Genomic DNA, 22,557 nt, shown 5'->3' on the forward strand with positions numbered 1-22,557 from the left:
AACAAAAAAGAATAAATTTTAAAAATCAATAACAAAAGATACCTAAAAATTTTTTCAAGTACTTGGAAATTAACCAATTTCTGCATAACTCATAGGTCAAAGAAGAAATCACAAGAAAAAATAAGAATATTCAGAATTAAATAAAAAATTTTAAAACATTAAAAAAAAATACAAACAACAATAAGTGTTGGCAAGGATGTAGGGGAAAAGGAACACTCATACACTGCTGGTGGGACTGCAAATTGGCACAGCCAATATGGAAAGCAGTATGGAATCCTTGGAACAGTGGGAATGGATTCACCATTTGACCCAGCTATCCCTCTCCTAGGTCTATACACAAAGGACTTAAAAATAGCATACTACAGGGCATAGCCATATTAATGTTTATAGCAGCACAATTCACAATAGCTAATTGTAGAATCAACCTAGATGTCCTTAAGTAGATGAATGGATAAAGAAAATATGATATATATACACAATGGAATATTATTCAGCATTAAAAGAGAATAAAATCGTGGCATTTGTAGATAAATGGATGGAGTTGGAGAATATAATGCTAAGCAAAGTTAGCCAATCCCCAAAAAAACAAATGATGAATGTTTTCTCTGATTTAAAGACGCTGATCCATAATGGGGTTGGGGGTAGTGGGCATGGGAGAATTAGATGAACTCTAGATAGGGCAAAGGGTAGGAAGAGGAAGGGAGTGGGCCTGAGGGTAGGAAAGACAGTGGAATGAGATGGACATCACTACCCTAAGAACATGTATGAAGGCAAGAATGGTGTGACTCTACTTGTGGACAATCAAATATTTGAAAAATTGTGCTCTATATGTATAATATGAATTGTAATGCATTCTGTCACATATAACAAATTAAAATTTAAAAAATTTTTAAAACCAATGGTACAGATTAGAAGACACAGAGACAAACCCACATAAATACAATTATCTCATATTAGACAATGGCACCAAAAACATAAATTGGAGAAAAGATAGCCTCTTCAACAAATGGTGCTGGAAAAAGTGGAAATCTATATGTAACAGAATGAAATACAATCCCTATCTCTCACCCAACCCAAAACTCAACTCAAAGTGGATCAAGGACTTAGGCACTAGAACAGAGACCCTGCATCTAACAGAAGAAAAAGCAGGCCCAAATCTCTATCATGTTGGCTTACAAACTGACTTCCTTAACAAGACTCCTGAAGTGTAAGAAATAAAATCAAGAGTAAAATGGGATGGAATCAAACTAAAAAGCTTTTTTGTCTTTTTTTCATATTTTAGTTGGACACATACCTTTATTTATTTATTTTTAATGTAGTGCTAAAGATTGAACACAGCCCCTTGCACATACTAGGTGAGCGCTCTACTGCTGAACCACAACCCCAGCCCAAACTAAAAAGCTTTTTCACAGCAAACAATCAAGAACACAACAAGATCCTACAGAATGGGAGAAAATCTTTACCACCTGCACCTCAGATAGAGCATTAATCACCAAGGTATAAAAAGAACTCAAAAAACTTCACACACACACACACACACACACACACACACACAAACAAAACAAAACAAAAAAACACAACAACAAAAAAACAATCAATAAATGGGCAAAGGAACTGAACAGACACTTCAGAAGAAGAAATACAAATGGTCAACCAATGTATTAAAAAAATGTTCAAATCTCTAGCAATTAGAGAAATGCAAATCAAAACTACACTGAGATTTCATCTCACTCCAGTCAGAATGGCAATTATCAAGAAAGAATACAAGCAACAATAAATGTTTTCGAGGATGTGGGGGAAAAGGTACACACATAGATTGTTGGTGGGACTGCAAATTGGTGCAACCACTCTGGAAAGCAATATAGAGATTCTTTAGAAAAATTAGGAATGGAATGACCATTTGACCCAGTTATACCATTTCTTAGTTTATACCTGAAGGACTTAAAATCAGCATACTACAGTGACACAGCCACATCAATGTTTATAGCAGCTCAATCCACAACAGCTAACCTAACTTGAGATGCCCTTCAACAGATGAATGGATAAAGAAAATGTGGTATATATATACCATGGATATTACTCAGCCTTAAATAAGAATGAAATGAAGGCATTTGTTGATAAATGTATGGAGAATATTATGCTAAGCAAAATAAGCCAATCCCAAAGAACCAAAGGCCAAATGTTTTATCTGATATGCAGATTGTAACTCTCAATAAGTGTGGGGAGGGCTAGGAAAGAACAGAGGTACTTTGGATTACACAAAGGGAAGTGAAAGAAGGCAAAAGCATATGGAGGTAGGAAGGACAGTAGAATGAATTGGAAATTATTACCCTATGAGCATATATGATTACACAACCGTTGTAACTCTATATCAGTACAACCAGAAGAATGAGCAGTTATACTCCATTTATGTATGAAGTGTCAAAATGCATTCTACTGTCATGTGTAACTAATTAGAACAAAATTTTTAAAAGAAAATAAATGATGAAATACATACTGGAGAGTTTTAAAAAAATGATCCCTACAAAAAAAAAAAAAAGAGACAGATATTCCCAAGTTCGGATACATATTACTTTTAAGAAACACATAAAATATTATGACAGAGGGGACTGAAAATAAATCTAAGAGCTGGGCTTGGGGGTGTACCCTTGTAATCTCAGCTACTTAGGAGTCTAAGGCAGGAGCATTGCTTGAGCCCAGGAATTGAAGGCCAATCTGGGCAACCTATAGCTAGACCCTGTCTCAAAATGAAATAAAAAGCAGTGGGGATGTAGCTCAGGGGTAAAGCACGTGCTTAACATGTGCAAGCCCTGGTTCAATCTCCAGCACCACAAAAATAAAGAAATGAATAATGGATGGATGGAAGGAAGAAGAAAAGAAAGGAAAAGTAATATCAGGCAAACATCAAAAAAGTAAAACTTGACTGACAATATTAATATTAGATGAAAACACAGCTAGGAGGCCAAAAGTATTACCAGGGATAAAAATGGCTTACTACATGATGATAAAAGGAATAGCTCACCAGAAATATAGCTCCAAGATGTGTAGGCACCACATAATACTGCCTTACAACAGATAAAGTAAAAATTGATAGAATTAGAAGGTGAGGGGCTGAGGTTGTGGCTCAGGGGTAGAGTGCTTGCCTAGCACACCCGAGGTCCTGGGTTCGATCCTCAGCACCACATAAAAATAAATAAAATAAAGGTATTATGTCCATGTAAAACCAAAAGATAAATTTAAAGAAAAAGTGAAATTGTCCAGAGTTTATATATACCTCTAAAACAAATTAAGCAGGCTCAAAATGAGACACAACGATTTTTCTGTCACAATAACTTGAGCTAATGGATATACAGAACATTGTTTAAAATAGTTAAGGAAAATATCTTTCAATTTATACATTAGATATTAAAACAAAAATGTCCATTTACCAGACTAATATGCATATCTCAACCATTTTCAAAGAATCAATATTATATGGAATACAATATGGCCAAGAAACTTCTAGTATACCTAAACTTCCAGTAGATAACAACCACAAATGAACAGAATACAAAAGTCCAAAGAGCTGAGGGCATTGGAAAGTGGGCAAATACAGGAAGATTCTGGGGGAAGTCAGCACTTGGAAGAAAGGATCAGCACAAGAGAGTAGGGGAAGTCAGTGCCATACTGGGGAGGCCAATATGCCAATAGAAAGTCTGCAGTTCTTGTGACCTGAAGGATCAAAGTGCAGGGATCAGGGCAACAAAGTGACTAAAAACTACAGGGGGGACATGGTAAAAAGGAGAGAGATAAAAAGGGCGGGCCAAAAATACACATATAAATTTTACCTAAATCTCTGACTAATCCTAGACTATAGCTAAGGATAAAAGAACTGAACTGAAAATTTGAGCCACCAAATAAGATATAAATTTTATAGTTTGAGTCCAACAAAATTAAGATGCTCTTCAGAGGAAAAAAAATCCAGCACCTCCATGACATCTTAATTACAATAACCAGAATTCAAAATTACTTGACATGCGAAAAACTAGGAAAATAACCCACTGTCAAAAGAAAAGACAATCTATGGAGACCAAACCCACAAATGACCGAAATCTAGGGTGGCACACAAGAATTTTAAGACAACTCCTATGATTATGCTCACAGACTTAAAGGAAAATGTGCTCAAGATGAATGAAAAGACAGGGAATCTCAGCAGAGATACTAAGACTATAACGAAGGACCAAATGGAAATATAGGGACCACATTCTCTAATCACTATACATAGAATTATAAATCATTTTTAAAGATGGCAAAAGCCCATTTGATGATAAAATTATAAATATATTTTGAATAATTTATAACCTAATAAAAGGTAACAAAGCAATGAATACTTTATGCCACACATTGTTGTGCCCACATATTAACTTACGTAACATCTAAATAGTTGTTTAAAGTGCATTCCCTTTTTATCATCCCTTTAAAAATACTGGAATTGAGGTAAAAGGGTTAAATTACAGAAGATCAAGCTAACAGGTGATAAAGTCAGTAATTCAAACCCAGCAAGCCTATCTCTAAACTCTGCATTACTATATTGTACTGCCTCTCTAGAAAATTGAAAAAAGAGATCATGGAAATTGAAGAATATTTAGAACTGGATCCTGGAACTATTATTACACATGAAAATTTGTATGCAGCTAAATGTGAGTTTATAGGGAAATGCATAGGCTTAAATATATAAATTCATAATGAAGAAAGTAGAATTTAGTGAACTAGGTATTATACTCAAGAAGTTATGGGAAAAGCAAAAAACTAGAGAGAACATAAAAAATAGTAAGATCAAATAAAAATGAATAAAGCCAGGGTATGGTGGCCTGTGCTTACACTTCCAGCTACTCAGGAGCCATATGCAGGAAGAAAACTGGGGCCCAGGAATTCAAGACCAGATTGGGCAACATAGCCATATGTTGTCTAAGAAATTAAATGACAAAAAAATAGACAATAAAATGATAAAGTAATAGAAATTAAAGAAATGGAAAACAAAAAGCAATAGAGAAAAAAAATAACCAAAGCTAGTTCTTTAAAAAGATTAATAGACAAATCTCTACAATTAAAATGAATAAGCTAGGTCTCCATTAGTTATCATGAACAAAGCTGGGGAACATGATGTGAGTGACAAGGATAAGTTACACAAAGTGAAATCATTCATGCAAAATTTAAAACATACAAAACAATATAATATACAGTTTACGATTCTGTCAAAGTATAAGAAACATGGACCAGAAGGACTCAGGACAACTTCAGTGTGTGGTTCCATCTGGGGAATAAGCCAGAGAGATAATAAAGCACTGGGTGGTAGGAGAGTAAAATCCACAATGTTAAATTGTTTGATTCTCTCCAAAAAAAAAAAAGTGGGGGGTCCTGAAGCAACTATGACCAGATGTTAACAAGGCTTAAATCTGAATGCTGGATATAAGAGTTTCTGTTTTTTGTTTTGTGCATATTTACCTTGCCTGGTATTCCATAACTAAAGAAAACTTACATCTTATTTCTTTTCAGTTGATCTCCCTCATTTAAGTGCAAGTGCCCTAAAGACAGGGGCAATATGGTGCTACTTGCACCATAGTATGTCCAGCGTCCAGAGAGCCAGTGAGAGAGAAAGGGTAAGTGTCTAACCTGCAAAGGTAACTTCCAGTCTAGAAATAATGACTCCTGGATTTCAATGAGAATTCACTCTTGAGGCAAGATTGACAAGATTCAAGGTTGCTCATGAGAACCTTTAGCTCCCAGCTCATTGCTCTGCAGGGCTCCTCAATCTAGAACCCACTTAATCTAGAACCAGAGCATCCAAATGATACCCTTGATAATAAAGAACAGGCATGGAAACAATAACTATAGAAACTGCAACAACTGCTAATATCTATTAGCTGCTGAGTGGCAAATATACACTGTCTCATTTAATTCAGAACCCTAGGAGGTAGGTGATACTGTTTCGTTGCAAGTTAGACTACCTCTACCTTGCCTGAGGTAGTGCAGCTCCTCTAATATTTATCAAAAGTCAAACTGGGAAGAGGAGACCAGCCAACCATGATACCTACATTTAGAGATGGCCCACTTCTAATTTCCTCCAGATGTTACCTTCTAGACATTTGTGAGAGTGCTCTTGAATGTGCTCCCCCAGTTGGCTGGACATGGCACCACCTCACTTGCCGTGTTCCTCAGCAGTGACCTGAGAAGCAGACCGAGTCAGGCTTCATCAATTCATTGTCACAAATGAGGAATAGAGGTTGTTATGGCCCGAGTCACATCCTGTCCCCGAATCCACAAGTCCTACCCCTCAGTGCCTCAGAATGCGACTATTTACAAATAGGGTTTTTTATAGAGGTAACTTAGTTACAAAAGGTCACGAGGGTGGGCCCTAATCCAATATGACTGGTGTCCTCATAAGAGGAAACTGGGCTTAGAGACAGCCACATTGAGGGAAGACCACTTGAAGACACAGGGAGAAGACAGCCATCTACAAGCCAGACATGGAACAGAGTCTCTCACATCACCTCTGAAGGAACCAAACCTGCTGACAGCTTGATCCAGACTTCCAGCCTCTAGAACTGTGAAGAAATACATTTCTGTTGTTTAACAAAACCAGCCTTGTGGCATTTTGTCATAGAAGTCCTAGCAGACTGATAGAGTGGCACAGAGATGTTAAGGGACTCTTCTGGGGCACACTGAAAGGAGATGAAATCAAGCCTTCTACCTGAGTCCACTTTCTCTTACTTGTGGAATAAAAATTCTTCAAATACTGTTCTCTACTTTTAGAATATAAAAATATTGTGCAAAATCTATGCAAATAAATATGTAAATATTGACTTGGAGAAAATGTAGCAATTTAATCCTATTTCTTTTAGCTTCTGCTTGCAGCAGAGATGTAGAAGGACACAAATGACCATCGACAAAGAACACTAGACAAAGCCAGAAAAAATTTATATATATATATATATACACATTATATATTTAAATATATTTTTTCTATATATAACATTTTCACACATAAATTTTGTCTTTTTTTTTTTAACACCCACTGGAGAGCTAAGGTCTCTAAGACATTGAAAGGACCCTAACTGCAGAGGAATTGAGCCCTTCCTAAACAAAAACCAGCAGCCACAGTCACCTGTAGGCACAAGTAGATGAGGAGCTAATCAGTATCGGTTTCTTATTGTGGAAACAGGAAGGAAGCGGCCATATTTTCAACCACATGGGCTGGAATGATGGATTAGAGCTGGATTGGTGTAGGTGTGGTAACCCTACTCCAGACTTTTGCCAAGTGTGTGGTGGCCTGCAGAAATCAGGACAGGGATAGAAGACTCGGTAATACTCCACAGTCATATGGGGACTGGGACTGATGGTCTTTAGGAAGGAGAGATTTGATCCTGCCTCAAGACATTTGAAAGCAGTGGTGAACTAAAAGTACTCCAAGCCAGCCCATCTCAAATCCCAATAAAACAGAAGAGCTAACCTCCTCATCCTAGCTGCCTTTTTGTCACCTCGAGGGGGGGAGAATTAAGGACAAAGCTGTCATGCAGAGAAAGACCTGTAGAGAGGCCGATCTTGGTCAAGCCTTACCTGAAGTCCAGCCTCCTGCTTCACTAATCAGTTCCATAAACCCATGTCAATGATTTCTCTGGTGTTTAAGTTTGACTTCTGTCCTTTCCAATCAAAAGAAACTTAATTGAAACAAAGTACAAGTCCTGACCAATTGTGTATTAAATGTACACACCTGATTACACATGCAACTTCTTGCATCAATTAGCAATACACAATTTCTGAAGAGTCATGGTATCCTCCAAAGACTCATTGAAATGATCTTCATAATTCTTTAAATGAACCAGTCAAAACTAGCAAATAACTAATAATCTTTAAAAACAATCATAATAGCACTTCAACCATAAAGAAGACATTAGTGCCTCACAGGCCCCCCCTATTTCAGGCATATTCATGTGCTAATGAGCTCACCACCACTCAAAGTGCTGCAGAATTGTGATTTTGAAAATGTCTCATGGCAAATTAGTCTTCTATTTTACCCTGCACTTCTGTCATTCACATGTGACACCTACCACGGTAGAGATGACAGACATTCAAATTGGCATCTAAATCCACGAAAACAGTGGCAGGAAGAGTCTAAGTTGAATCTGAATGGGGTAATTTAACCATAGAAGAAAGTTTAAAAGTTTTAGAGTCAGAATGACCACTTGAAAATCAAAGAACATTTCACAATATCCAAAGTACCATTTCAGTTGTTGAGAATTGCCAAAAAAACTTTCAAAAACTCAAGCTCTCACCAAAAGGAAAAAAGAAGTGGGGGGTAGTTTGCAGACTCCATATTCTCTTGCCAAGTTCTAATCTGGAGTTTTATTTTATGAATCAGTTTATAAGGTCCTAAAAATAAGGAGCTAAAAGGAAACAGGGTCAGCCTGTCCCCTCATAAGGAGCCCCCCAAATCTTCTAGAAATGCAACCTCAGTGGCGTACAAGGGGAGGAAGGGTCCTTCCAGGTCCTCATGTTTCAGTCCTTCTAGCCCCCAGCCCTGCTCAGACATAAGATGCTGGACAACATGGCGTCTTACACAGGTTCAACTTTAAGGTAAATTCGTGATTTATGGAAGAAGAAGAAGAGTTCTCAACTCCCCACCTGCATGAGCCAGCAAGGCTACTCTGAGGCTTTGTCCAAGGTTAGGGCAACATAAAATCAATGACAGGACAAAATGAAACCAACAGCCACCATATTCAGCCAGACAGAACATGTTCCCATGAGAAATCCTGGATTAATCTGATTAATCTTTCTAGGAAACTTCAAGAATGTACTTTGCTGTAAATTAAGTTTCCTGATCTCTAAACTCCCAACCTTTGAAAGCTAATCCAAACTCGATAGGGCATAATTGACTACTTATTAGCTAAGCCTATTAAGAGACCCAATGTCTTTCTCAACACAGCAACCAAGTTTACTATTTCATGCAAAGCAAAAAGCAGCAGGAGCAAAATGGAGACCTCCTTTTGGTATCTACATTCCTACCCAGTACGGAGCCTGAGTTTTGCTCCATCTTAATTATACACAGTGCTCCAGCTCTTCAGGACAAGTTGATGCAAGATTTGGGGGAAGAAGAAGGGTGATTTTTTTTGAGGCAAATTCAGAAATTTCTCTCTTCACCCTTACATGGCTGCTCTTGTCTTAGTTTCTATCAGGTCCACCCCATTCAGCTTGTGTTCACTTTATTTCCTCCATTAAAGGCTAAACAGTCCATCAAAAAAATGTGCCCCGAAGCCAGTCTTAGGTACAAAAATGCAAACACAAGCACCATTTGTCATTTTGTCAGCAACTCTTGGTATCTCTCCCCTAAAAAGGACAGAAGCAGGTCATTAGACAAACATTCCATTATCTCATCCCCAAGCATGCTGCATTTCTGATCAGAGACTGGCAGTTGATGAGCACTGGTTTGAGTGAAGAGGGAGAATAAAATACATTTGCCCTGGGTTTTATTGCGTGGCCCTACTTAAAGATTCTCAGCTGAGAAAATCTACTTCCGCTGGCCCACAGGTGCTATTACTCATGTTTAATATTCCTTAGCACGGGGTTTTCAACACCAGCCGAACTTGATACATCAGAACCACTTGGGAGCTTTTACATGGCCAGATGCCCAGGCTGTACCCCATACTAATTAAAAGGGCAATGGGAGGGGACCTGGGCACTGGGGGTTGTCACTCCCCTGGCAATGCCAATGTGCAGACACAACTGAGAATTGATGCCTCAGTGAAATCCCTCTGCCATTCAACCAGTGTGTTCAGCTCAGCTGCAAAAAGTACACAAAGACTTAGAATGACTATCAGTCATTCTGAAAACAAAAAAAGATCCACAAAACTGACCTAACAGGGTCCGTAAAAATAGCACACTGACATCAAGTGCATGACCATAAGACTTACGAAAAATCCTGCTTCATATTAAAGGGTGTTTTTTAGTTAATTGATAATTTTATGCTGAGGTCCATTTTCCCCACTTTTATAGGGTGCAGAAAGGAAGAGAGAAAAATATTAAGGTCTAGCGGTGTTCTCTCTCCATGTATGACTCAAAGCTCTCCGGTGGTTTCAGAGTAGACTTTATCCAGCACAGTCATCTCTAATATCTGCCTGCCACATACAGACTAGGCCATGGAGGGTGATAACCAGACTTCATAATGTTCTACAGGCAGGGACTGAGCTGGGCCACAAGACTTGCTTACAAATTCCAAAGTTACTCTTGAGGAAAGTCACATCATTGATTTATTTCCATGGTCACACAAATACTCAATTGAGACACCCCACATTTTCATACAAAGATAACATTAAACTACAAAAGCACAACTCCCAAAGGTCTGCTATGGGGCCCCATGATCTCCTGGGAGAAAAAGTCACCCATGAACTGTGGGTAATCCAGCTTCATCAAGGGACATTTGCAGGCCTACTGCTGTGGACACAGCACCATGAGATGTTCTTAAACACCTGACAGAAAACACAAAGGATGCTCAAAATAGAGGTGCAGAATACAGGAGTTCTGGGTTCTACTTCAAGTTGCATATCACAATCACTTTTAAAAACACTTGATACCCAAGTCATACCTCAGGCCAATTAGATGGGGATATTAGGCAATGAATGGCATTTTTAAAGCACTGGTTCTCATACCTTAGCATGCATCCGAATCCCTGGGAAGGCCTGGGAAGGCACAGATGACTGGTCCACCTCCAGGGTTCCTGATGCTGCAGGTCTGGCTTCAGGCCAGAGAATGTACCTTCCTGGCAACTTCCCAGGTATTACTGATACTGCTGGAACAGGGGCCACAATTTGAGAACCACTGTTCCCCAGGAAACTCTAATTAATGAACAAGGGGTGAGGACCACTACACTAGAAGAGTAAGTGAGCTCTGGCCAGGGCATCAGGAGGAGGGAAATCAAGCTAGAATTGGAATTCTATCTCTGATACTAACCTGTGGCTTGATAACAAACTTGTAGAGATTTTTCAGACCTCAACTTGGTCCTGACACATAAAACTGAGGCAATGCCTGGACAAGATCATGAATTCCTTGCAGAAATAAAATAATGACCTTTTCAAAGGACTGCACTGCATGAAATACTGACTCTAATACACAAGGAAAAGGAAGTGGCTTCCAGGGCCATTAAATAGTTTTCAACATGCCTAATGACATTTCAGTCAAACACAGACTGAATATACCACTCTGGTTCCATATTGTGTAGTGACATAATAGCCATCTTAGCCTGTGCAAGTACATTCCGTGATGTTCCCATGAAGAAACTGCCTAATGATTGCTCAGAACATCTCCCTGCCATTAAGTGACACATGACTGTATAGGTGAAGTTCTTGCTCATATGATGTCAGCACATCTGGTGCCGCACTGTGGGAGTCATCTGTGCATGTGCTCTGTCCAGACATGTTGCCCTAACTCACCTGTTAGAACCTTGCAGAACTGCCCAGGTACCTGGGCCTCGGCAGTTGGGCTGGGTGTCAAGGTCCATTTGCGTCTGATCACATGCTCTCGTCCACTGAAGGGACCACTGGAATTGCTGAGAGGCTGGATTAGCACCTGCTCCTGTCCAAGCTGGATGAGGCCGACCTGCCAGGAAAGGAAAGGAAAACAGGACATTGGTTGCCTCACTCATACATGTCCATGGCCCCTGCGGCTTGAGAGGAACAAAGTCACCTTGCTATGGTTTGGTTTTCCACACCTGGGCTTTTTTTCTTTGCAAATTGCTTGAATTTACCTGAGCCCAAAAGTGTCTGTCTGACATACAAACATCCCACTGAGTGGCTGAGTTGGAAGGGCTGGGACGGGGGGTTGAAATAGGGGTGGGGGTTCACATGTGTATAATAATACCCTTTTCTGAGTGCTTTCAGAGAGAAGACAGAGTTACTTTCCATTGATTTTTCAAGAACTTCCCTTAAAAATTATTTTTAAAACCAACCTAAGAGTCCATCTGAGGAGGCAACCCCCAAATTGTTTAGAATGAAAATTATATCCCTAATGGGAAAAATGTAGCTTAATCCTGGGGATAACTTAGAATTAAATACAAAGACAATAAGGTCAGTCTGATTTGTAGTATTAAGTGCTTTGTGATGGGGACTTGTGCATTATTCCTCCAGAACGAGTAATAGTTAAGAGAACTTGGCAGAATACCTAATGGATTAGATTTGCAATTTTAACTTAGAGCATATCATTGATTTAGACTTGTGATTTTAAAATCTTTTTAGGTTACAAATAGTATTAGAATGTGTAGAAGACCTCAGGCCTTCTCATGTTTATAAGACTAAGTTATTAGGCTTATAAGAATGCCTAAATACTTGTGAAAAGTTTCTTTTTTAACCCAGACATCCAATGAACTTGAAAATAAAAATCAAAATATTTCTCAGAAGACTGTTTTTTCAAAATGTTTAAAAATTGTAAGTGACATTGTAAATGGGGTCAAATGTTTCAAAATCCTCTTTAAAAATAACTGCAAAATCACGCTAAGATTATAAGATTTGTAAATTAAAGGAAATCTTTAAAAAAAAACTAGGATTTTTAATTTGTTGCTTAAATGAAGTGAATTTTAACTCTATGGGGGAGAGGAATTCAGTGCATAGAACTTTCCCCTCCCTGGGAACCAATGCTGACAGCATTGGTCATTCTTGCCCCAGACACCTGCTGCAAGCTTTCCATCTTGTTCACAAGGGAACTTAGTAACAAGGTGGAATTAACAAGGTAAGTAAACTTTCCACAAACGCTTGACTAGGCTGGGGAAGGAGCTGGTGTGTACACTGGTATGTGCAATGTCCCCTCTCCTAGGTCATACCTCCAGACTGTCTTAGCTGGCTCAGATTGAGCAGATTGGTATTAAGAGGTCATGGACACCTTTCTTTTCTCTTACACCATTACTTTTCAAAAGTTATAACATACTAAACCAGTGATCCTCAAACCCTAGCATGCACCAAAATCACAAAGAAGTCCAAAGTGGGACTTAACAATGTGCATTTCTAACAAGTCCCCAGATGACCCGAACACAGCTGGACCAGGAACCACACACTTGGAGAAGCACTGTTCTCTGCACAGCATTACAATTCCTCCAGGCTCAACTATGGTATAGATCTCACTCAAGTCAAATGAGATAGACCACCCTCCATTCTAAAAAGATGCACCAGTACCAAGCCCCTTAGGAAGTAAATGACATCAACTCATAAGATCACCTACAATCTTTAGTCCCCAAGATACAGGGTGAGACCAAACTTACCACTCTAAGCAGATTTCAAGGTTTCTATTTCATTAGAACTTTTGCCAAGAACAACTCACAAATTTTACGGCCCAAATAAAACTGTTTCAAAGTGGCACTGTGTAACCTGCAGGAGAGCCCAGCTTCCTTCCCTCGCCTTTGAAGTGAAAACTTGAGTTTGTACCCTGGGATACTTTGGAGAAGTTGAAGAAATGAAGACAGAGGAGCTGTGGCAGGATGTACAGGGCTCCCCCACCCCCAGATGTGCTTTAAGAAGCCGAAGTGTGGACACTAGAAAACAACTGGCCAAAACTTCCATGGTTCAGATATAGAGAGGTTATGCATGGGATGGAGCCCCACACAGAAGGAGCCCCATGTCTCTGGAGGATGTACTCAACTCTAACAACAGGCTGGACTCTTCTGGAAATACCCTGGCTATGGAAGGTCCAAGGCAGCCACCCTCCCGAGTCCTGAACTTTCAAAGCCAATTTTATCAGTCAGTTTAGTGTTTGCATTCACAAGCTCCAGTGCAAAAATCAGCTAGCAGTGAGCTAGCTGTTTTGGGGACAGGGAGATCTCTCCTTGGTGTGAAATCCTACATATACATATTCAGAAGCAAAATCTAGCTCCTTGGGGAGGTTTTTCTCTAGAGTATCTTTTCTGGACAGTCTCACAGATTTCCATTCATTCACGCAAGAAAATGGCAATACAGGTGAGAAACAGATAAACTGAATACTGATCTGTACTCTATCTCATAGCCCTTTATTCTGTTGGCCCCTAAACCTTGAGCCAGGTTGTGGCCAGGACTAGCGCCTAAGAAAAAGGAGCTGCACAAATCTCTTACCCTGGGGGCTGGCACATGGAAAGGCCCACACTATCCCCTTTTGTTGTAGTTTGGATGTGAGGTGTTCCCCCAAAGGCTCAAGTGAGAGACAATGCAAGAAGGTTTAGAGGAGAAATCATTGGGTTGGGAGAGTCTTAACACAATCAGTGATTCAATCCCCCATAGGGATTAACTGAGTGGTAATTGAAGTGGTAGGGTGTGGCTGAAGGAGATGGGCACTGGGCATGGCTTTAGGGTATGTATTTGTATCTGGCAAATGGAGTCTCTCTGCTTTCTGATCATGATGTGAGCTGCTTCCCTCCACCACTCTCTCCTGACATGATGTTCAGCCTCACCTGAGCTCCGAGGAATGGAGCCAGCCTTCTATGGACTAAGACCTCTAAAACCATGAACCCTCAAATAAACTTCTTCCTCTACAATTGTTCTGATCAAGTCTTTTAGACCCAGTGGTGAAAAGGCTGACACCTTCCTAGGTGTGGCTTGCTGTTGCTAGACTCCCTCAAGTATCTCTGACACTCACCTCGTCCACACATTACCAGTGATAAAAGTTCTGTAGAAAAGTTGGTCCCATAAATATGTACACTTAGTATGGGTCAAAAAAATTTTCCCCAATCCCCTTCCTCTATTCTGCTGGTCTTCCGTCTATCTTTTTAAATTTATGCATAATAATTATACATAAAAGTAGAAAATAGGGAGAAGGAGGTGAAGGGGAAAGGAGAAGTACTGTGGATTAAAATGGAGCAAATTGTTACATGCATTCATGAATAAGTCAAAATGAACCCCACTATTACGTATGACTAGAGTGCTAATGGAAACATTAAAAAAATTTTAAAAACTTTTAAAGTGTCACTGTGTCCTCCTCCAACAATCTTGCCCAAAGTTCTCACCAGCCCTCATCTCTCCTTGACATCTTCTCTTCTCCCAATAAATCCTCCTCCTCTGCAGTCCATTACCCAACACCATGTTATAGGAATACTTTCACAAACTAATAATTTGTTCTTCTGAAATAGGATCAGAATTTCTCCTCCATAGTTTCCAATGTTCCATATTTTCCAATATCACAATTACTTGAAAAGCTAATAGGTTGCCTAAAGTACCCCTTGCTTGGTGGTTTTCATCCCTGGCTGCATATAGGAATTGCCTGGATAGCCCTGAAGACCTCTGATGCCAGGCCAAATGGGGTATAAGACTAGCAGTGATTTTTTTTTAAGTTCACCAAGAGATTTCAATGTTCAGCCAGAGACAAGAACCACTGCCTTAGCTTTTAACAGGGTGCTGGAGAACTTGGCCACCTAGTACCTTGACTTCAATGCCTGGAAGTACCTGAATTTGGAACCTGGGTCTTTCTCTGACTGTGGGGTTCTGCCCACTGCCCTGGCTTCTAGTCAATTGCTGCCCGGTGGCCCTCAGAGCTGAGCAGGGATGCTTAGAATTGTGTTAATCTCACAGTCACCATCTATTCTGAGAAGTAAGATACATGGAAATGCTCCTCCAAGGCCTCCACTGTTCCATGAGGACAGCAAAGAAATATCATTAATGAGGCTGGGATTGGCTGCATTCGATGCAAATGGCTTCCAATATCATCTGCACAGAGACCTGGGAAGGAATAAATGTCCATGGCAGACAGAACCAGCAGCCCTGAGGCCATCTGGTTTTAAGGGAAACCATAATCCCTCAGAGAAACAATGCTCTTAGGTATTTTAGGTTTTTGCAAGATTGGATATCCTACATGAAAGAATTGTGGGTCAAATAAAATGTATCAGGTATAACCTGATACTGTAACAGGTCTGAGCAGTCACATTTCAACTCTCTTTATTCTGAGTCCTTGCTCTGAAGGTTTCTGGACCATCTTAAGAAAGTATTGCTAACCCCACTTCATCCCCCAAGCAAGGCTAGGTTCCACTTCCATGTGCAGAACACTTGAGAGACAGAAGCTTTAATCACCTCCTAACATGAGCACTGCCTCGCCACATAACACAGGAAATACATTTAAGATACTGTAAAGAAAATCTGTCACAAGTGCACCCTGGAACTGAAGGCCACTGCCCCTCTGTGGGAGGGACGAAGCCATAAGATTTGGTTGAAATCACCTTCCTCTAAAGGCCCCCGTGAGCCCTCCCAGCTCTTCTTTGGAAGGCTTTAGGTGCTCTGCTAACCACAGTGGGCCTGGGGTCACCTTCTCTATGTCCAGATGGGTTGGCACAGGTAGTTAGAGAGGCCCCAGCCAATGGGATGGTGAGTTTGTTCCCTCTGTGGGCAAATCTGCTTCCAAGGAGAAAAAGAAGACTGGTGACTGCAGACCTGCCTCGGACTCTCTGGTGGGCCTCAGAAGGGTCTGTGGGGACTCACATGGTGGCCATGGGAGAAATGTCCCCATCTCCCTACTCATTCATACAGGTATAAGGGGCTTCCCAACCTGCTCCTCTCTCAAAGCACCACTTGAAGTTCCCCTGACAGTCTAACTGCTGCCTGTGAAAGTGCAAAACACCTAATTGCAGACACTTGTCTTCTAAAGTCAGCCTCCCCTTGGGATCAGAGGGGTCACTTGCTGTGATGTCTCCTTCTTCCCATCTCTACCTCATCCATCCAAGGCCTAATCCTAGTCATCGTGTGTCCCCACATATACCCTCACCCAATATTGCTATCACCAGGACTCTCCAGATGATTACTGGCAAAGTTCTCTATCCCCTCTGGGCTAATGGTCCTGAGTGTCATCTCAGGCCAGCAGCAGCAGTATCTGGGAGCTTGTTAGAAAGGCAAGTTCTCAGGCCCTCCCCTGACTTGTGACCATAGTTACAGCTTAGCAATCAGCTTAATAAACCCTACAGGGGAATCCAATACTGGCTCAAAGTTGAGAACCACTTCTTTAAGATAAATTCTAGATGGCTTAGGTTGGCACCGAGGGCACCACCGCATCTAACCTGAATCACCTGTCCATTCATCCCCTAAAACCACCACCCAAACCCCTTATTGCATGGCCAACTTATGGGTCCTTTATCTCCAGACAGCCTGTATCTCTTGGGCAGCCTTGCCAACACTCCTTCTTTCCAGAATCCTAGGGCTACTTCAGTTTCAGCCTTTCTTCTCTCTGAGCCTCCACCCTACCTGGCCTTAGTGGCCTAACCTTCTCCCAGAGTCTCTGTCAAGCCCCTTTAGCTTGTCCACCTGTATGCTCTACTGTTCTTCTACCCAGCAGGCTCTGATGCAACTTCCTTCCATGTGTATCTTGACCATCTTCCCAGACTGGGCCCACATTGTATTTCTCTCTGAGCCTTGTTGGGAGCCTACCAGAGTATTCTGCACACATCAGGTGTATGATAACAAACTGTTTATTCAAGCAATAATCTTGAACGACTGATTTGTAACTGGAAAAGTCTGGAAACGGCCTGTAGGACTAGAGGAGAAACCCGTTTTTAAAGCCTTAATGTCACAGATTCTCACTAAATTATTTCACTGACTGAATCTTGTTCTGTTCCATCAATAGCCATGCACAGCTGATGTTATTTATCTCTTGTATGGCTGCAGGTAGGGAGGTTCAAAAGAGTAAAGTGACTCACTCAAGGTCACAGCCCTCCACCCCCAGCAGTGCAATTTCATTTCCTAAGCAACAAGAGTGTGACCATGAATCCATGTGCTGAGCACAGAAGCATGCACAACAAAAGGTTAACCAGAAACTGTGTGGTTCCCTCAGACCCAAAGGCTGCAAAAACATCTCCCATCACACACGTCCAAGGTCAGGCAGCTGCAGCATTCCAGCGTTCAGGAAATACACTTCAAGAATGCAATCAGTCTAAAAGGATTTCTTCAGTTCATCACCCTACCTTGTACTTTTTTTTTTTTTTAATGGCGCCAACTAAATGAAAGTTCAAAGTGGGGAAATCTAATTGAGTGCCCTAGGTCATGTTCATGGGCAGTGGTTCAGAAAGAAGCTGAAGCCTGGCTTCCTAAGAGGTGTTGCCCAGCTCTGAAAATCTGCAGGTAGATAAAGCACCTGAGCAATGACAATCAGGAAGGGAAAAGAGTATGGAGGATGAGAGGTCAAAGGGGATAAGAAGCCACCATGAGGCTGGCCTTGTTATTTTCTGAATGGAGTTCTCTTTAATTCTTTTACACTGCAAACTTCAAACTGTCTTTTGCCCTTCTTCTATTATAAAACTCTAAATATATGCCTTGTGTTTTACAAATATGTTTATCCTGTACATGATCAATTCTTCAGCAATATGAACCAATCACTTTGGACAATGTAATTTCCTCAGACCTAGATCAATAACAATGTGCTATGATGTAGTTTGGTCCATTTGCTTCCATCCAAATGGTCTCCACATCATAAAACTTTTGCCAAGACTAACTGCTACTCAACTGTACTGGATGAAGTAATGCTGTATTATAAAGCTGGGCAATTTTCTCATTCATCAACCAAAGCATTTGATAAAATTCTCAAGAGTGAGGCAGCAATTCCTCTGCCTCCCAGGGGAGGTATAACTGCAGGCTGCCCTCTTGAGAATGGGGTTCTCAGCCTCTTCTAACCTCATTGAGTACTGACTTGGCTGGAAGAACTCAGCTCCCATCTATCCCAGTCTAAACTATATTCTTTTCCCCATTATCTAAGGTTCCCAAGTGGCCTGGAAGAGCTGTACAAAACTATAAGAACCACTACCAATGACAAGCCACAAAATTGCCCCACACTCTCCAGTTGGGCTGACCCATCAGATTAAGGGTGAGCTGATCACCAAGCCAACCCACTGACCAATCGAGCCCACAGAGATTCCAATAAAGTGTTCTGTGGTATGTGACTATGACTCCAGAGGAGGTATGCCCTGGGTAATTTCTACCCCTTTCTCAATCTTTCTGGGGTGACTATATGTTCTATAGCTCCAAAATCCTTGGAGTTATGTCTGGTCCCAACACCTCACACACAGTACACCCTTGCCCAAGAAGAGATGGACAGATTCTGGTGGGTGGCTTCCCAGAATCTGAGAATACTCTTTGAAGGAAAAGTGGCCACTGCTCAGAAGTCCAAACCCAATGGGGGGAGCCTCCAGCCCTTCCTTCCTCTCTGTTCACTTTGCCTAAAACAAGTCCTTATCCACTCATTTCAGACAAGTGGCAAAGGAGTCTTTTCAAAGACCAACACTCCTCACTCTATGCCTTAAAGGGCTACTCCTCCAGCCTTCTCTACCTACAAAGTTAAACTGGATTCCAATTCTTCTCGCCTTTCACGATCTGGTGCTTTTGTCAGAGGGTAGCTAATCCAAACTTTATGTAAATTTATTTGGAGTACAGATACCTTCCTCACATACCTTGTTCATTGCTTTGACATTATACAGTTATAGGAAATCTTCCAAAAGTTTACGCTATGTCTGAAAACTCCTTCAAATATAAATAAAATAAAGAAGCATAAACAGAAAACAATTAATCCTTGAGCCTGGGGTCTTTGAAGTCCCAAAAAGTGCAGCTGGGAGAGCCTTCAAGATAAGACAGAGTGGAAACACCATAGGCCCATGCCTCTAAATACCATCAAAAGAGGGGGCAGAACTGAATGCATAATTTATTCCTCATAAACAAGTAATGATATATCTAATAATGAGTCATTAAATAGATACCAAACATCTCTGGGCACAAACAGCATGGATTTCATGCAAAACAGAGCAGAACCTGTGTTCCTCCAGCCCCTGCAATGGACACTACCATTTAGAGACATTAAATACAGAACTTACAAGCAATTAAAATGATACTCAACATCCAGAATACAGTTTTGGAGAGCACAGTCACATCCATTTTTTATATACCATTCACAGCTGCTTTCACACTACAAGGGGAGTGTTGAGAAGTTGTGACAGAGGCTATACGGCCTGCAAAGTCTAAAATATTTTCTCTCTGGTCCTTTACAGAAAAAAAAAATTGCCAACTCCTAATTTATACAATTATTTAGATACAGGGAGGTGCCCCATCCACAGCCACCAAAAATAATCTACTTGATAGCCTGCCCTTTTCATACCTTGTAGCTCAGCCTTCTCAGACAGATAAACAGACAAAGACACACTCATCACACAAAACTCCATGACAGTGGTTTCTAACAGGTCAAGAGGGACTGACACGTTACCACCCTGAGAACCACAACCACAGATGGAGAGAGGCACAGACTTGGTAAGCTTATGCTCTGTTGCTTTCTTTTCTTTGCCCTCCAGGACCACTTTGCCACCAAAAGGGCCATCCCAAGTCACCCTATTGTCTCTTTCCTCCTGCCTTCAGCCTTTTGACTACTTGGAAAGAAGTGCCCAATGTCCAGCTCACATGGAAGGATGGGATGAACAAGGCAGACTAAACAACAGCAGTGTCTGCTCAAGCTGGAACTTAAAATCTAAAAAATCTAAGAGGTCCACCAGCAACTGGCACAGGGTGAACTCAGACTCTTGGCTGTGTTCCCTTATGTAAAGCACAGCGCCCTCACATGGTGTCAAAGGGAAGGGCAGTCTTCCTGAAAGGGCTCAAATGCCATCTGTGAGGAGGCTCAGCATTTACTCTGCAAGGACTTTAAATCAATGTTATCCAGATTTTCAGCCTCAGCTCCTTCACAGATAGCTCCTCGTTGGAAACTTTACACCAAGAAGTATAAACTCTGACCTCTACAGAAACTCACTAAACCGCAGCAAATGGGATTCAGATGTTTCCATGTACAGTACAGTGATGTGACCTAGACTTGAAACACTTTGGCAAAAACAGGAAAAATGATGTGGGCCTTTGAGTCCCTCCCAGAACATGATACAGCCTTGACCCGAGCCCTATGGTGATCTGAGCCTTTCTCACTCCTAGTTAAGCCTCCTCACCCACAGCCCACATTCTCTGACCCTGTTCCACATTAACTACCAAGCCCCCTTCATTCTATATCCTTTTCCTTGTTTTACCAAAGCAGCCCATTTCTCCCAGTCAAGCAAAAATGGATCACACCTTAAAATCAGAATTCAGAAAATGCCTGAAAGAAGAACTAGGCTGATCCCAGGAATTACATGCTCCAGAAGTGCTGAGAATAAAGCAGAAGCCTCACATAAAAACTTGGACCCCAAGGCTTTCTGGCTTTACTGCAGATTCCTGATGACTTGCTACAGACTACATGGGAAGGGCCAGAGAATTTCAGATGGTGGTATAAGATAAAAGGAGATAGGGGGAGCAGTGTCTTGTGGGCCTGGTAAGGACAGACACAAAATAATATCAGAAATTGCCTCCCCAGAGGATAGTTGTGTCAAAAGACAGAGAAACAACCCATGCACTTCATTCTCTGAGTTGATACCAAGCTTTGTAGGGGGCAGCCCATCTGCCAACCATGTGCACTCCTTGGGGCATCACTGAGAAGCTTAGAAGAGTTTGGCTGGGCACCAGTGTAGTCAAATGATTAAGTATGAGCACAGGCAGAGCAAAAGTACACAAGAATTCTCCCAGCCCACTGAGTACTTGTCACAGGTGCCTCAAATAAATATAATAGGGCAGGATATTAGGGAAAGGAGGACTTCGAGGAGCAGAGACATGTTCTTAGCATCAATATAAGAACACAGTGATCCTTGTTGGAGTAGGATGCCAGATAAATGCCTGTTAATGGTACAGAAAACAAGGATACTGATAATTCTTCCTCTCCTGGTTCTGACCTTTCAACAAGAGTGGGGTTACCATGATTGCCTGGGATCCCCTCCAAACTTCCTTTTCCTAGTATTAAAGGAAATTCAAAAGCACAAAAGGACTATCTACTCCCCTACACACCAACCCAGAATAAATGGGATACAGACATAAAAGTGTTCTCCTGACAGGCATACATACACACCTGTGAAAATGCAGTGTTCTCTACACCTGAGCAAAATGTGCCTCACAGTCAGGGGTCTGACAGTTTCATGTGCACTCTCCTGGGGGATCCGCAGCTCATTCCTATGCGACCCCACCTCCGCCATATTCTGATAATTGAATTCTTCCCCTCCCATCCCCTTCCCTTACAAATCATCAGGAAGGTCTGGAGGGATGGGGGGTAGGGTGGGAAAGGAAATAGAAGGTTCTCTCCAGTTCCTCTGAAGGCTGGATTTTCCCGCCAAGGAGTCCCACCCCAGCCCTCCACGAAGACCACCCGGGCGTCGCAACAAACCGGCCAGGCAGACCCGGAGGGGACGCGGGCAGTACCAGGCCGCCGGCGGCGCCACAAGCGCTGAGCGAAACCAGGGAGCCTGGGTGGCCGAGTACGCGGCCAGAGTAGAAGCACAGTTCCGCTGGGCGTCCGCTCTGCCGGTCTGCACCCGCCTCCTCCACCTCGAAGCCGCTGGACAGAAAGCGCAGGTCGCGACGCAACTGCAGGTACAGGTCGCGCCCGAAGGCCGGCAGGTGCAGCAACAGGGCGCGTTCTCCTGGCCGGGCGCGCGGGGCGACTGGGGGTGCGCGAGGACGCCGCCGCCGTCGGGGCCCCGGAGCTCCTGGCAGT

At 41.7% G+C, this 22,557-nt stretch overlaps 1 protein-coding gene across 1 annotated transcript in view; it reads right to left on the bottom strand.

The window, feature by feature from the left end:
- The window catches only part of Adamts17 (ADAM metallopeptidase with thrombospondin type 1 motif 17), a 344,255-nt gene that overhangs the window by 321,454 nt on the left and 244 nt on the right, over window positions 1-22,557 (bottom strand). Inside the window, 2 exon segments of the mRNA XM_015493124.2 lie at window positions 11,463-11,628; window positions 22,263-22,557. The exon segment at window positions 22,263-22,557 is cut by the window's right edge and continues 72 nt beyond it. Coding sequence (XP_015348610.2) covers window positions 11,463-11,628; window positions 22,263-22,557 — 461 coding nt within the window.

Source organism: Marmota marmota, unplaced genomic scaffold (assembly GCF_001458135.2).
Source record: "Marmota marmota marmota unplaced genomic scaffold, marMar, whole genome shotgun sequence".
In the NCBI taxonomy this organism is placed as follows: Eukaryota; Metazoa; Chordata; class Mammalia; order Rodentia; family Sciuridae; genus Marmota; species Marmota marmota.